The sequence below is a fragment of the Corvus hawaiiensis genome, chromosome 9 (assembly GCF_020740725.1).
Source record: "Corvus hawaiiensis isolate bCorHaw1 chromosome 9, bCorHaw1.pri.cur, whole genome shotgun sequence".
Taxonomy (NCBI): domain Eukaryota; kingdom Metazoa; phylum Chordata; class Aves; order Passeriformes; family Corvidae; genus Corvus; species Corvus hawaiiensis.
The window spans coordinates 25,914,587-25,928,383 of NC_063221.1; the positions used below are offsets into that span (position 1 = coordinate 25,914,587).

Consider the following 13,797-nt stretch of genomic DNA (forward strand, 5'->3'; position numbering starts at 1 on the left):
AGGACTGTTGTCTGGGGCAGAAGCCTGCTTTCATCCCAAGTCCCTTCTTGCCCTCCAAACCAGATTTACATCCTTTTCTCTGTAAGCTGGAGAAGTCAGGGTGACATGGCTCTTATAAACAAGTACACAATGCAACAGGCACCCGAGGAGCACGTGAGCAATCTGTGCAGGGACACAGGGAAAATTTAATCCGAGTGCCCTCTGTCAAAGGAAAGTTTGCAGTGGCCAAGTCCCAGTCACACATGAATGCTGGCTCCTCAGAGCAAAGCACATGGAGCAGGAAGGAAAGTGCAGGGCACCTCGAAGACAAAAGGACTGAAAACAAAAAAACAAAACAAAACAAAACAAATCAATTCAGCTGAACCCAGCCAGGGCAGGCAAAGAACAAAGGGTCAGAAGACAAAGCTGGAAACAACAGACCAGCAAGATTAGTATCAGTTGCGAGGAAGAGCTGGGACACTGCTGAAGGGGAACGGCAAGGGCTTAAAGTATAAAAACTAGAAGAGATTCCTAATTGTGAATCCTGACCTGCAGCTTGATCAGCACAGCTCTTACACACTGCTGCACTGGCTGAAAGGGCTCGTCTCAACTTTGATTCCTTGATGGCAACAATGGTCACTTATCAGAGCCCTTTCCTTGCCATTACCAACAGCACCATGCAAATGAGAGCTAAAGACAACCCCAAACTTCCTGCGGTTTTTACATCTTTGGCCTGAGTTTTTCATATTTATTTCATGCCCTGGCCCAGAGAAGATCCAGTACCTAGGGGTAATACTGCTCCCTAAAAGTGTAGAACTTGCTGCCCGTGGCCATACAGAGCAATAAACACAGAAAAAAGCCCTGATAACCAGGCAGATGTGGATAGGCACCTTCAGAATCCACTCAGGCTGCAATCTCTAGTGGGAAAAACAGGCCATATCAGTGAAAGCCAAGTGATCATGAAGTCCAGGTGAATCAATATTTTCTCTTTTTCCTAGCCTCAGACATCAGCGAAGTGCCACAGTGTGTACAAATATGATGTGCTTTGCCCTAGAGGCAGGTTGGTAGGGCTGGAAGGAAATGATCTTTACGCCAATGTTATCCAAAAGTATGAGCAGTCAAGAAACATTACAAAACCAGGATGTTCAAGACATTAATTGGGCAATCTCCCATGGAGACAAAACAAATTTGCCTGCTGTTGTACAGTGAAACCTTTCTCAATTCTCCTCCTTGAAGACCAAGGGCTCCTTTAGCCCTGTGATTACTGCAAAGAGGATTAGTTAAGCAGAGGTAGTCAAAGGCTTGCTCTGGGCAAAGGGCAAACCAAACCAAAGCCACTTGACATTTCTTAGCTGCACAGGCAGAGCTGACCTTGTTGTCCCAGGGACAAGGAGTCAGTGCTGATCCACTCCTCCTACTGGGACAGGAAGATGAGCACACAGGGCCGGGCTGGCGAGGGGTGAGCCTGCCTGACCAGGCCAACTTTCTGTTCCTGCTGCTGCAGATTGAATGGAAGAGGTGGGACAGCAACATCTGCTGTTGGTGGGGAGAGATGTCTCAGCCCCTCAACAGCCACAGATGACACAACTCCTCCCTTGGGGCCAGCTCAGGTCTCCGGAGTTCTGGGGATTTCTCTGCTGTTGCAGACAGCAACACCCAGCCCATGCACAGTCCCCGTCCACACCCTGCACCATCACACCTTCTCTTCTGTGCAGGAGCTCCAGAAAACACATTGTAAGGGAGTGAATCACATAACTCTATAGCCAAAGAAATTTCAACTCATTATAAATTTCCTCCAGCTCAGGCACCCAGGTGTATAACCTCTCGTGCCTGCCTGACACCACAGTGGATTGATGCAAAGCCTGGGCTGTCTTGTAACAGCCAATGTCACACTGGTAGCAGGAATCCCTCTAACGGTCTATTTACATCAACACGATTTTAAAAGCAGCTTTCATTTCCATTACTCCAATATGGATGTTTTATTCTTCTCAGAACAACCTTTCTCTCTCCTGGGATACTTCACACTAAAATCTCATCCAGGAGATTTACAAGGGACAGACAATAGTGTTTTTCATGTTGCTTTAGAAGTCAGGGAGAGTGTGTTTCCCTTTGTATTAAAGCTTAGGAGCTGTGCACTTAAAGAAAAAAAAGACCTTGGTGGGAAGGATGAATGCAATTTAACAGCTCTGAGAGCCCTGCAGCTCATTTTGAGGTTGGATTCTGTTGCCTTTGTTTGCTTCTCATAATTCGGTTTCCTGAACTCCTGTAAAAGAGACCATGAACTGCAGGTCCTGCTCACCACGTTCCCTCACTGCTTCCAAGTGCTACGCTGCTCCTGGAAGCACGGGAGTGTTCCCACCCCATCCTGACACAACTTATGCATATCATTGTCTGGGTGCAGAACACCATTCATTCTATGGAAAGATTCTGCTCTTCTTTTGACCACGAGCAGTCACCTCCAGGGTGGAACTCTGCACTAGGAGATGTGCTTTCCTATGGATAGCAGCCAGAAAAGATTTGTATAGGATACAATAAGTATTGAAAGGGAATGGAATCTTTGTGTCTTTGTACCTTTGGGGTGGAAAGAGAATATAAAAAAATACCTTTAAAGTGGAGCTTTTGTGTTGTTCAGTTCTCTTCAGTCTTAACAATGCAGCCCACAAAGAGAAATACTGGAAAAGGCCTCCAAAAGGGCATTCCTGCACCAGAGAGCAGCACTCGCCCCTTGGCTGCACGGCCAAGGCAGAGTCCCCTCCTGCACCCAGAGATGCATTGTGAACACATCCAAAGAGGAATTGCAGACTAAGCCTTTATACATATGGAAGCACTCACTGACTGGGAGTCTAGAAGTAGCCAGGACAGCATAAGTGTTTGCTTCCAGTCTCTTTCATTTGGCACAGAAGACAGAAGTGAGACTTGACAGTAATGTAACAAACATGCATTTATAAGATTCCTATTCCCCATGGAATAGTATTTTGTTTCCTCCTCTGGTAGGAAGCATAGCTTGGAAACAAAGATGGATTGGCTTGCTAGACAGAAGAATAAAACAGATAAAGTGAGGTGCAAGCCATTCATTTATTCAGATACACATTCAGTCTGATAGGAAATCCAGCAGATGATGTCCTCAAGCTTCTGAGGACCCAATACCACAACAGGAATTTCCAGGTGCCATGCTTTTTCTCCAGTACAGCTGCTGTTACCAAAAAGCATCTTACACCAATGGCTACAGAACTCAAGTTTCTCTCCTTTAGGAGTAATTTATACCCTGGAGACAGCTAAGCAAGGTCATCACCTCTGCAACTTCAGAAAGGTTCTTTTCACATGTAAAGACTGAATTTATGCTTGCATGTAAAATGTGTCCTGGCCTTCAGTTACTATCACTTATGTCCTAATGCTCAAAAGATTTATGCTTACTAAAATAAACAGAAAAGCAGCTTTTAACCCTGACAGTATATTCCTCCTCTTTCTTCATAAGAAAAGACAGAGTTTGGGTAAAATTCCAAGTAGAAGAAACAGGCTTCAAAAGGACCCTTCTCACACTTATGACTGTGTTTCCCACAAGAAATAAAAACCACAAAACCCCAAACAAATAACAAAACAAGCAAACCCCATAACACAATGAAGAAACTCCCACCCAAGTGACATTTATTCTATAGCAGCAACTTCAGTCTCTTGCTAACTCCTTCAGGTTTCCTGCAGGATCAAATTCAAAGAATTTGAAGGCACTGCCTCCATGAAATGAACTAGAAAACCGTTCTAAGAGGCTGCTTTGGAATCTGTCCAGGACTTGAATCCTTCATAGCACCTGGAGTATCTTGGTGACACAGAGAGCAAGTTCAATTACCCACTAGCCCAGTGAGTTATTGTGCAACATCAGAACTTGAGAGACAGCCGGTGGGAGACTTGTTTTCAGGCAGTTTGTTGCCTTCTATCTCATTCCTTAAACTTAGAATCAAAATTTGTACAAAAGTTTTCAGACTTTTTTTATTCCCTGCCCTCTGCTGGCAAGAGGTTGAGGGTTAAAAGCACAGATCAAGAATGCAAACAGAAAATCAAGAGACCTTGCCCAGTGTAATCTGTTTCCACATTTCATATCATCTGATTTAAGGTGAAGCAAGAGGGAGCATTCATTTAAGCAGCTATAAAGAAAAGAAGGATTGATTGAAAAGTAATTTCTGCTCTGTTTCTTATGGAAAAGAGTCCCAGGTGTCTGTTTTTCTTATATTTTCTTTTTAATGGCTGTTCCCTTTTCAGCCCATAAGCTTCAAGGTCAGGTCAAATTACACTTACCCCGAGACACTCAGCATCTGCAAACCCAGCTGTGGGATCCCTCTCCCTCCTGTCTTGCACTGGGCTTTCCATTCTGGCATCCCAGCCTGGAAAACCCTATTACAGGCTGAGAGTACAAATTTTCATTTCGGCATTTAGAACGCACGGTGAATGCCACACTGGCAAATCAACAAATTACATCCTACTAATAGAACATGCTAAATCAATAAGTAAAAGACATGTCTTGGTAGATCTAGACATATTTAACCTTGGAATTACTGACTGCTGGCAAAAGCATACAGGATAAACTTAAACATAGGAGTGTCTTCCACAACTTTCCATGTATGTGAATAGTGAGGGACAGTTGCTTTTCTCCCACAAAGAAACTAAAGTCTAGCAAACATAGGAAAGAAAACAAGACTCTGAGAATATTGGGGGTTAAAAATACTCCTATCGTCAGATCTTGGCTAAAATCCAAGCCTTTTGAAAGGTGGTTTATGGCCAGTGTTTAGAGGCGAGGGGCTTGCACAGATTTTACACACATTTGTGCACACTGTTACCTGACATCTGTAAGAGTTAGTCTATTTGCTTTACAGTAAAGCATGGAAAAGAAAACAGCACGCACTCTCTTAAATACTGTGGGGAGTGAAAAATGAGGAAAAGGAGCTAAGAAAGGAAAATAATCTAAATCCACAACTTCAGAAAGATCCCTCAGAAATCTGAACAGCCCAAGAGAGGTGAGTTCAGGATGTAAGATGAATTTGCACTTCTTTGTGCTCACTACAAAAGCCCTCCACGAGCAGCAGCGATTCCAGTTGGTTAAGAATGGTCTATAAGAGCAAAGTGAAAACAAATCCTCTTAATCCTGGACCCTACTCCAATTTGTTCATCCCTGAAAGTGGTACAAACATCAATGTTCATGGTGACCATCACCATCTGAAGAGAACACCACCATTCTTTGGATGTGGAAAGTACTCATGTGAATATATTGATTATACTCTCTGGTGACTGGGTCTCCAGCTCTGAGCTCCACCACAAGCAGTTAAGAATCATCAGGAAAACTTCCTAAAAAGGCCAGCCATTGAAGTAACTCTTAAAAGAGCAAAACAGAAACAAAAGGTTCTTCATCCATCTTTTTATGAAGAGGCCCTCCAGGGTTTTGTCTGCCTTTTAAGGAACTGAACTGCAGCTCAGCAGCTGCACCATGTGTGAAATATTATAGCATTTGTTTGTAACTGCTGGATGAGGTGCCTGATGATTCTGAGGAGGTCTGGCTACTGCTGCAAGCGCTCCACAGTCGGAAGGTGACAGAAATGTGCATCCAAGTTTAAAATACTTGCTCATTTGCAGAAATGAAGGGCATTTGTATCCAAAACTCAGTTTGCAGTGGATTCTCCACAGTAGAATATGAAGGATAACAGAGAAACAATTTTGAACAAGGAGATGACAAGTTTTGTTTCCTACAGGAACACAAAATCCTTGCTTAGATGCACAATATGTGCGTAAAGTGGAGGACAAAGGATCAAAAGACAAGAGCAAGCATCTCCTGATGTATTAAAGCTAGAAAACTTGCTTCTCAGGCACCTTGCCTAGTCAAGAAAATAATGGGGGGTGTAATAGGTAGTTTCTGTCAGGCCCCAAGAAGCTCCTGTTTGGAGTACACAGCTAAAAATCCTTTAGCAGAGAGCAGGCCAAAGAGGGCAGAAAGGGACCTGGCCAGCTCAAAGACAGGTAGAAAAATGAGTAAGGAGTCAGATATCATCTTCAGGCTTTAAAGAAGACTGGAAAATTTTGAAGAACAAAAAATAAAACTTTTAACTCATTATCTATTCCCCTATGGACTGATTGTCCAAGATTGGGCAGTCACAGCTCTGGTCTTCCACGAGATGCTGCTTGCTCCTGGGGAATCTTTGGGATCAGTTTCCAGATCTTAATATTCCAGGTGGTGAGCATAATCAAACATTCAAAAAGAAACCTCTCCACCAAGAAAAAAAATAATCCTGACATGTTCCATATGCACTGAGCTGGCATCTGGATATAAAATCTGCAACACCTAACTATGCCAAAAAAGCCTCCAGAAATAAAATTCCTAAGTGTGCCCTCAACTTGACTGCCAGAGGAATCTTTTTTATCCCTTCTTTTGATCCTCCCACACAAAAGTTTCCAAAGACGGAGCAAGCACCCAATTTCACATTTGGCAATGCTAGCAACAATGCTGCAATGGCCTTGAAATGTCTGACATTTCTGCTTGTCTGGATGCTAATTCTACACAGGAGGCAGCTCTGCCTGCACGGGGCAGGGGCTTGGAGCAGAGTCCAGTGCCTGGGGACCCAGGCACTCCCAAAGGAGTCAAGCACGTGCTATAACTGCAGCCACAGCAAGTTTTAGATGTGCTTCTCCAAGACTGATGCCTTGATACCTCCTTGTTATTTTTCATATCTTTCCTACCTTTTGTTGTTGTTGTTTGGGCTTTGTTTTTTTTTTTTTTGGTTTTTTTCCTACAAAGCACAAAGTTTCTCTGAGACAATCAGAGCATGACTTCTATCTAGCTGTTTCATCAGGCTAAGCGTGCCTCCCGCTTTTACACATCCCCTTTTCTTTTTTATTTCCCTTTTGAATAAACTCTTCATTATCAAAATAAAATAACATCATTTACAAAGCACCACCTCAGCAGCATGCCTCAGCTTTCATTTCACAGGGCTATGCCAGCAGCCACAAACAGAATCAAAGCAGCCAATTAAAAATCCATATTCATTAACAAACATCATGTGTGCTATAATGCCCTGCATTGACTGTGGCACGGCAGGAGATGGGAAACTCACTGAGATTTCCTGCTCTCAGTCTGATGCATTGTTTTATCAGAGGAAGGGTTTTACCTTTGCTGCTCCAGGCCGGCAAGGAAAGTGTCCTACAAAGCCCACAGGGCTGGGGCAGCAGAAGGGGCAGCTGCTGACCTTTTGCCTCAGTGAGATGCCAGACACAGCACCTTGCCAGGATGAGGAGCACACAGAGAAGACCACGAACCTGTGCCAGACCCTTCCCACTGAGGTCTTTGGGTACCAGCAGGGCCAGTGGCAAACGAGTCTGTGGCATCATGAGCAGACAACATAATAAACTCTGCATATGCTTGATTGATGCAACTCATCGGCTCAGCAGGGCCAGGTCCAAGCTGCTGCAGTGAATTACCAAATTGCCCTGGCTCCAGGGAGCCACTTTGATTTACACCGTCAACACTTTACCACTGCAGACAGCCACGTACATAAGTACAATATTTCAGACCTATACAATGAAGTTATATGAAGGCGTGCCAGGGTTATTTATTTATTTGTACCCACAAGCCTGAGATTTACAACTCTTTATAAATACAAGCTGGGCAATTTGCTTTCTATTTTTAGCAGGAATGTTTTGTGCAGAAAACAGCTGTTAGCCACTGGGAGCTGTGTTCCTCAGAGAAGCCGCTTCAGACAAAGAGAGGCCTCTTAGAATTCAACTGGAGAACTAGGGTCACTGTTTTGTGATGGAAAAGAAGCTGGAGATAGTAGACAGAAAGAAAAAATAAGCAGTTAACAGAACCAACTCCAGGAAAATGGGCTGGAAACGCTCTAAGGAAAGGAGCTTTACACAAATATATTGCATATGAGCGTGACTGTCTTGTTCTTCCCAAATAGCTTCAGAGCCCAATTCTGACCAAGTTCAGCAAACATTCACAACACTTGGAGACAATCTATTCCCATGGCCTCAAAGAAGACAAGCAGCTGGTATTAGATGAGAGATTCTGCTGATATCCTCACTGTGGAAAAATCTGTCACATGAGCTCAGTCCCCTTTCAGAGCCAAACACGTGCATCAGCAGGAGATCAGATGCCACCGGATCTGCCACCTTGGTGCAGACACTCACCTTGGCAGATGAAGGAGGAGGGTGTTTCCCCAGGATGGACCCGTGCAGTGATGAACACCACTTTCTGTTCAGCCCCTGGAAGCAGGTTTGCTGCAGCAGAAAAGGGCAGGGGACAGAGAGGAAAAAAGAGAAATAAAGGTCCTTAAACTGCACCCCAGATGTAAAAACAAGCAACTGTTAATTTTTAAAACATGTAATTTTATTAAAATTAGTCATATGTTACAAACAAGCGCAATCCATAACCAAAGAGGCAGCGTCACCAGGTCTCCTTCCCAGACTGCACGAGGGCTGCAAGACTAATGACGTGCAGCCAAACTTGCAACAACAACTTTAGCTCTCCTTTTAAACCCCAAGATTTACTGCAGCCAGTTTAACTGCATTGTAATTGTGTTCTCGTGATAAATGTCCCCCTGGGCCACAGGAATAGCAGTGGGGCTCCAGTCAAGGTAAAGCCAATTGCACCCCGCATTACACTTGGTACAAGCCTTAACAGTGCCAAGCAATGGTAAAGTGCTACAAATTATATTTATTAGGCTTTGCTCTGGAGGATTTAGAGGTGATTTTTTTAAAGTCTGTTAAGTGTTTGGGACTGTATCAGCCCTAACTGAAAGAAAAGTTAAAAAAAAATAAAGTATACAAAAGAGACCAAGATTAAATCCAGGAACCTTCTTAGTGAGGGCATGAAAATGTGCCATTTCCCCTTCAAATTACAGGTAGGTGGAAGGCAGATTTAGATCCCAACTATGCTGAACTTAACATGGGTTAATCCCTCAGTTTTGAAACCACACTATTTGGGCCACCTGCTTCAGCCATAAACTACATGGGTCAAGCAGGATCCTTCCTTTGTTTGTGCTGTGACTGCATTTAATAAACAGCAAATAAAAATGATCCTCTTTCAAAATGGGTTCTGGGAATTTTAAAGACTATAAGGGGTGAGGCCCTCAGTTGGATGTCTTATCTCAACCTGAACACACACAGCAGGGGTAATGCTAATCACAGCATGCTCCAATTGCTAGAGACAGTTAAAATCTTTGTTTTGAAGTACAAAGTTTACAGACTGGAAACTAAATCCAAGCTCTTTTCCCCCCAAATTTTAATTTGGATATGTGTGCAATACATCTACCTAAGTTAGACTTTTATTTTCAAAGATGTGTGAGAGCCCTCAAGACCATACCTTAGTTAATTTTTTTAACTTCCCAGATTCTTAGAAATGCTCAGTTTTCCCTGTGGCACATCACACCTAACAGAGCCATAGGAACAATCAATACATTTTTTGCTGTTCTCAGGAGACAATTGCAGCAGGTTTCTTCTTTTATTTCCTTAGCATCTCAAAGTCCTGCAGCTGCTCTCCCTATAACTCAGCCATTCGTTTGTTCTTCCTTACACCAGCTTCACCATTCTCTGATGTTTTTGAGCCCCAGAGGCAAAGAAATATAAGAAAGAAAGTCTCTGCAAACCCAGCAGCTGTTGGGGTCAATTCTGCTGGCAGAAGAAAAGTGGGAGGCAGCAAAAATGAGCACAACACCATCATCTAGAAGTCAATGACCATCCCACACCATTTGCATTAAGTAGTGTGGGAGGAAGGAGATAAATCAGCAAACCAGCTTTAAAGAACAAAAGGAGAAGGCTGCAATCACTTTTGCAAGAGGAGATGAGTTTTCCTCCCCTCTTGGAAAAACAGCATTACATTAGACGGATGTGGCTCGGCACAGATGTGATGCTCAGCAACATGACTGCCACCCTTTGGATCCGGAACAGCACCCTGGTTAGGAATCTTTTGGACAGAAGATTGGGGTTTGGGATGTTCAGTGGCTTTGTTTGTTTTCAATTAAAAAATTGTTGTTATTTATGCTTCATAGAAGTTATTAGAATCATTATTATAATCAATAATTTTCACTATGGAAGTCTATCTTAATTGGCAATAAATTAAAATTCCCACAAGTCAAGTCTGCTTCGCCCACAATGGCAATCAGTAAATGATATCCCTGTCTTTCTCTTAACCCATGAGCCTTTCCATCTTGTTTTCTCCCCCTGTCCTGGATAAGAGAGAGCAGCTGGGTGGGCATCTGGCTGCCAACCAAGGTTAAGGCACTAAAAAACTACAAAACACCATTTCATATTTTAATTTAAACATTACATTAGAAATGCATCCTATTTTCTACTTCAGGATTGAAAAGATCAATCAAAATTAGGAAGATTAGAAGCGTATAGCTTTGCTTAGTAGATGCCAAAACCACTTGGGCAAAATGACAGAAAGGCACACTCCACTTAGCCACAGCTTTGAGACTTGTGGAAATGCAGAGAAATCATCTGTTGTGGTACCACTTCTACCCTTCTAAATGCCACAGCAGGGAATCTTAGAAACAAAACTCTTTGACAAAACAGGTTTTCTTGGAAAGAAAGTAAAGTAGACATGTCTGGAATGGTTCTGTTTTCATTTCCTGTTCTGGAAAGTATCTTGAAGATTGAAATTAACATTTTCTTTTCCCTTTGATGCCTACCACTATCATGAACATGGATAATATCTGCCTTGACTTACGACTGAGACCTAAACAATCTGTCACTGTGCGTTCCTCATGTCCTGCTGCTCACCCACTGCCATCCTGCCTCTGCTCAGAGGAGGATTCCCCTGAGCAAAGCTGGGAAGATCTGAGGTGCTATTCAGAACAAACAGCACTAACCTCAACATCTATTCTGGCTCTCCAGATACCACAATGGTGGTCAGCACCAAGCAAATGTCATACTGAAAAGGAGCTCCATTAGCTGCAAGCAAGCAGCTCAGATCTCTCACTCTGAGTATCACTCGTGCAGTTTGGCCCTCAAACCACGTTCCTTCCCCTCTAAAGCTGTGGCATGTTCAAGCCAATCACTTAAAGCAACCCCACTGGCATCACTTCCCCAGCTCTCACCCAGGAACCAGCAATTTCCACTCCTGGTTGCACATTACACTACTGCAACTAAAGCAGGGTCGCACAGAGAACATTTTCTGCTTACAAAGAGACAGATCAAATTGTAAACCTTTACGGGAAGGCAGGAAATTCACTTAGCCATTTTCATTCAATTTTCATTTTTATGCTACTATAAAAACATGAAAGTGACAGTATTTGTATATAGCAGCTTAATGATAAGTATCTAGAAATTTCAAGCAGAAATATTAAATTTATGGAATTCCATTTGCACTACCAAAATGGAGTTCTATAACAATATTGAGGTAGAATTTCACTCCTCAACATCCAGAATGTTTTCTGCTCCCTTGTCAGACCAGTATTGGACTGCAGATTTGTGCTTTCTCTAGGTCTTGCAGCCATGATGTAGCTAATGATTCAAGTTCACAAAGTAGCACTAAGGATGAGAGTCTGAGCCTAGAAGTCTGGTCCAGAAAGCCTTTAGGCTGGTGCCCTTCAGGAGAACTTGGGAGTGAATTTCACTCCTTTGCAGAGGACTTCAAAGGCAAATCACTAGAAAAATCTTGTAATCTCTGGAAGACCAGAAGGCTCTAATCCATGGAAATCCATTACCCTAAAAACATATGGCCAAATAACGATTCGATTTAAATACCCACATATATTTTAACGGACTGTTATCCATTGTAAATGAATTCCATATTGTTGTCCTGTCTCAGGTACTTTGCAGTACGAGGTGGGCTGTTGCCAGCATTTTTTATCCAAAACCCTGCGAGTTAAAGACTCCACAGAGGAAATCAAAACAACTCTATTGCATTCCACTCCTCTGTGCCACCTCGGCTCGGCTGTGTCCAACAGGGCTGTAACATCTGTGTCGAAAGCGAACGCCGGTGTCAGTGCTGCCCCAAGTGCCTCGTCTCCACCACATTAACCTGCTTTAGCAAATCAAATCCAAGCAGCGTTTACTGTACTCTGGTTTTTCCTAAGAGGCCAAATCAGCACCTAATCCCATTTATTTTTGCTCCTTCTGTCCACAAATATCATTTGAGGTAAGAGCGTGCATCTCAGCAACACAAGAGTGCAAAGGAACAGCATTTTTGGTCACTACCAAATCCTACTGGACTTGGTGAGGTCAGACAAACATGAGTTTTTCTTTCTTGCCTTCTTCTAGTTGGTCTGAGCATTACAAAGAAACTAAGTGGGACAGAAAGTCAAAATAATGCCATTTGCACCACAGAGTGATGTTCAAAGACTGGATTACAGGTTTCGGAAGTCAGACACCTATTCCTATGTACTCTTACCTGAAATGGGAGGCAGCAGTGCTTTGTCTCCCATGCAAAAGCCACAGAAGGTCAGGTCTGTGATGGGGCAGCACTGCTACAGGGGACCCTCACTGCTCATGGACCCCCCTCACCTCCCACCACACTCGGTCAGTCCTGTCTGGGTTTTGTTCAGCAAAGCCTTCCCTGTGCATGGACCATTTACTCAGCAATGGTCCTGCATGTAATGCTCTAAACCGCATCCAAAACCTTTCAATTTCTGGATTTTCATTCAGGCTCTGTCCTTGACTCTGTCAGGTGCTTAAGTACATGATTTGTTTGAGGGACTTGTATCGTGCTCAAAAATGTGCTTAACCATAATTTTGGCATGAGAGCTGTGCTGACTTGGGGCCATTTTGCAGGAAGCCTGCCTCTGAGATCATTGTCACAATGTTTTAAAGTTGGAGATTGTGCAACTATTATCCTTTATTGCCCGTTTTATGCCAAAGTCTCTCTTTCTTTTTACATTCCTCTTAAAAGCAAAGCTATTTTGGAGCATTTAATATTATTTAATCTCTTTACTCTGGCAGCATAGAAATTACAGGAACCATTACAATGGTCCTGTGTGAGCATATGCTTTATTGATGTATATGCTGACCTAATATCAAATTGATTTTACTCAGCTTTTCTGCTGACCATGGAAAAATGCAAATTGGGTATTATATTTGCACACTAATTTTATTGGGCCCCTGTGTCTTCATAAAAAGATAAAGTTTGGGCTAATAAAAATAAAACATTTCTAGGGCTAATATAGGCAAATGTTTATGTAGGCAGGTAACAAATTGGTTTGTCATTTAGGGGAACATAAAGAGCACTAAAATCATCTTTAGGCAAAATAGATTGGTGGCTTTTGCTTAGCTTTTAGCTTTCATTTGCAAAATCAATTTAATGTAGCACAGTGTCTCAAAAAAAGGGTGACACAGGATTAAGACATTCATTGTATTCCCCCTCCATAACTCCCCCTTATTCGGAAGCCCTGGGATTTGGGTTTGCTCTTGTTCAAAGCAAATTATATTTCAGCAGCAAACTGAAAAAAAGAACCTTTAGACTTCTGCCACAAGTGAGCATCCTATAGGGACAAATAGGGGCAGGTAGGAAAGTGGGACTCAGTGTTCTGAAGGCAGATGTTGACAGTTATCAACACTTGTCAGTGCCACCAGGAATCTCAAAGTGTAGTACCTGTATTATCTCCTTTCTGGCTATGCCTTTGTTCCTCCCTCCTCTTCCCTCTCTCAGTCCTTTGTAACAATGCCTTGTGCATCCCTAACGGCCTCAAGCCCTGCTGGAACGCAGCTGAGTGAACTTTGATGACAGTTTAAGTAGACAGGCATATATCAACAGCCTAACTTCTTTTTATTGAAAGGAATTGACCTATTTACATCCCAGAGCAGGCACTATTTCTACTCAGCTCTTAGTTTTCATCCCCTCCT

At 42.9% G+C, this 13,797-nt stretch overlaps 1 protein-coding gene across 2 annotated transcripts in view; it reads right to left on the reverse strand.

Moving 5' to 3' along the window:
• LOC125330262 (BEN domain-containing protein 5) overlaps positions 1–13,797 on the reverse strand; it is an 888,500-nt gene that overhangs the window by 201,842 nt on the left and 672,861 nt on the right. For both annotated transcript variants that reach the window (XM_048313226.1, XM_048313225.1), the window contains exon 7: positions 8,146–8,235. In XM_048313226.1, the coding sequence (XP_048169183.1) occupies positions 8,146–8,235 (90 nt within the window). The remainder of the gene's footprint in view (positions 1–8,145; positions 8,236–13,797) is intronic.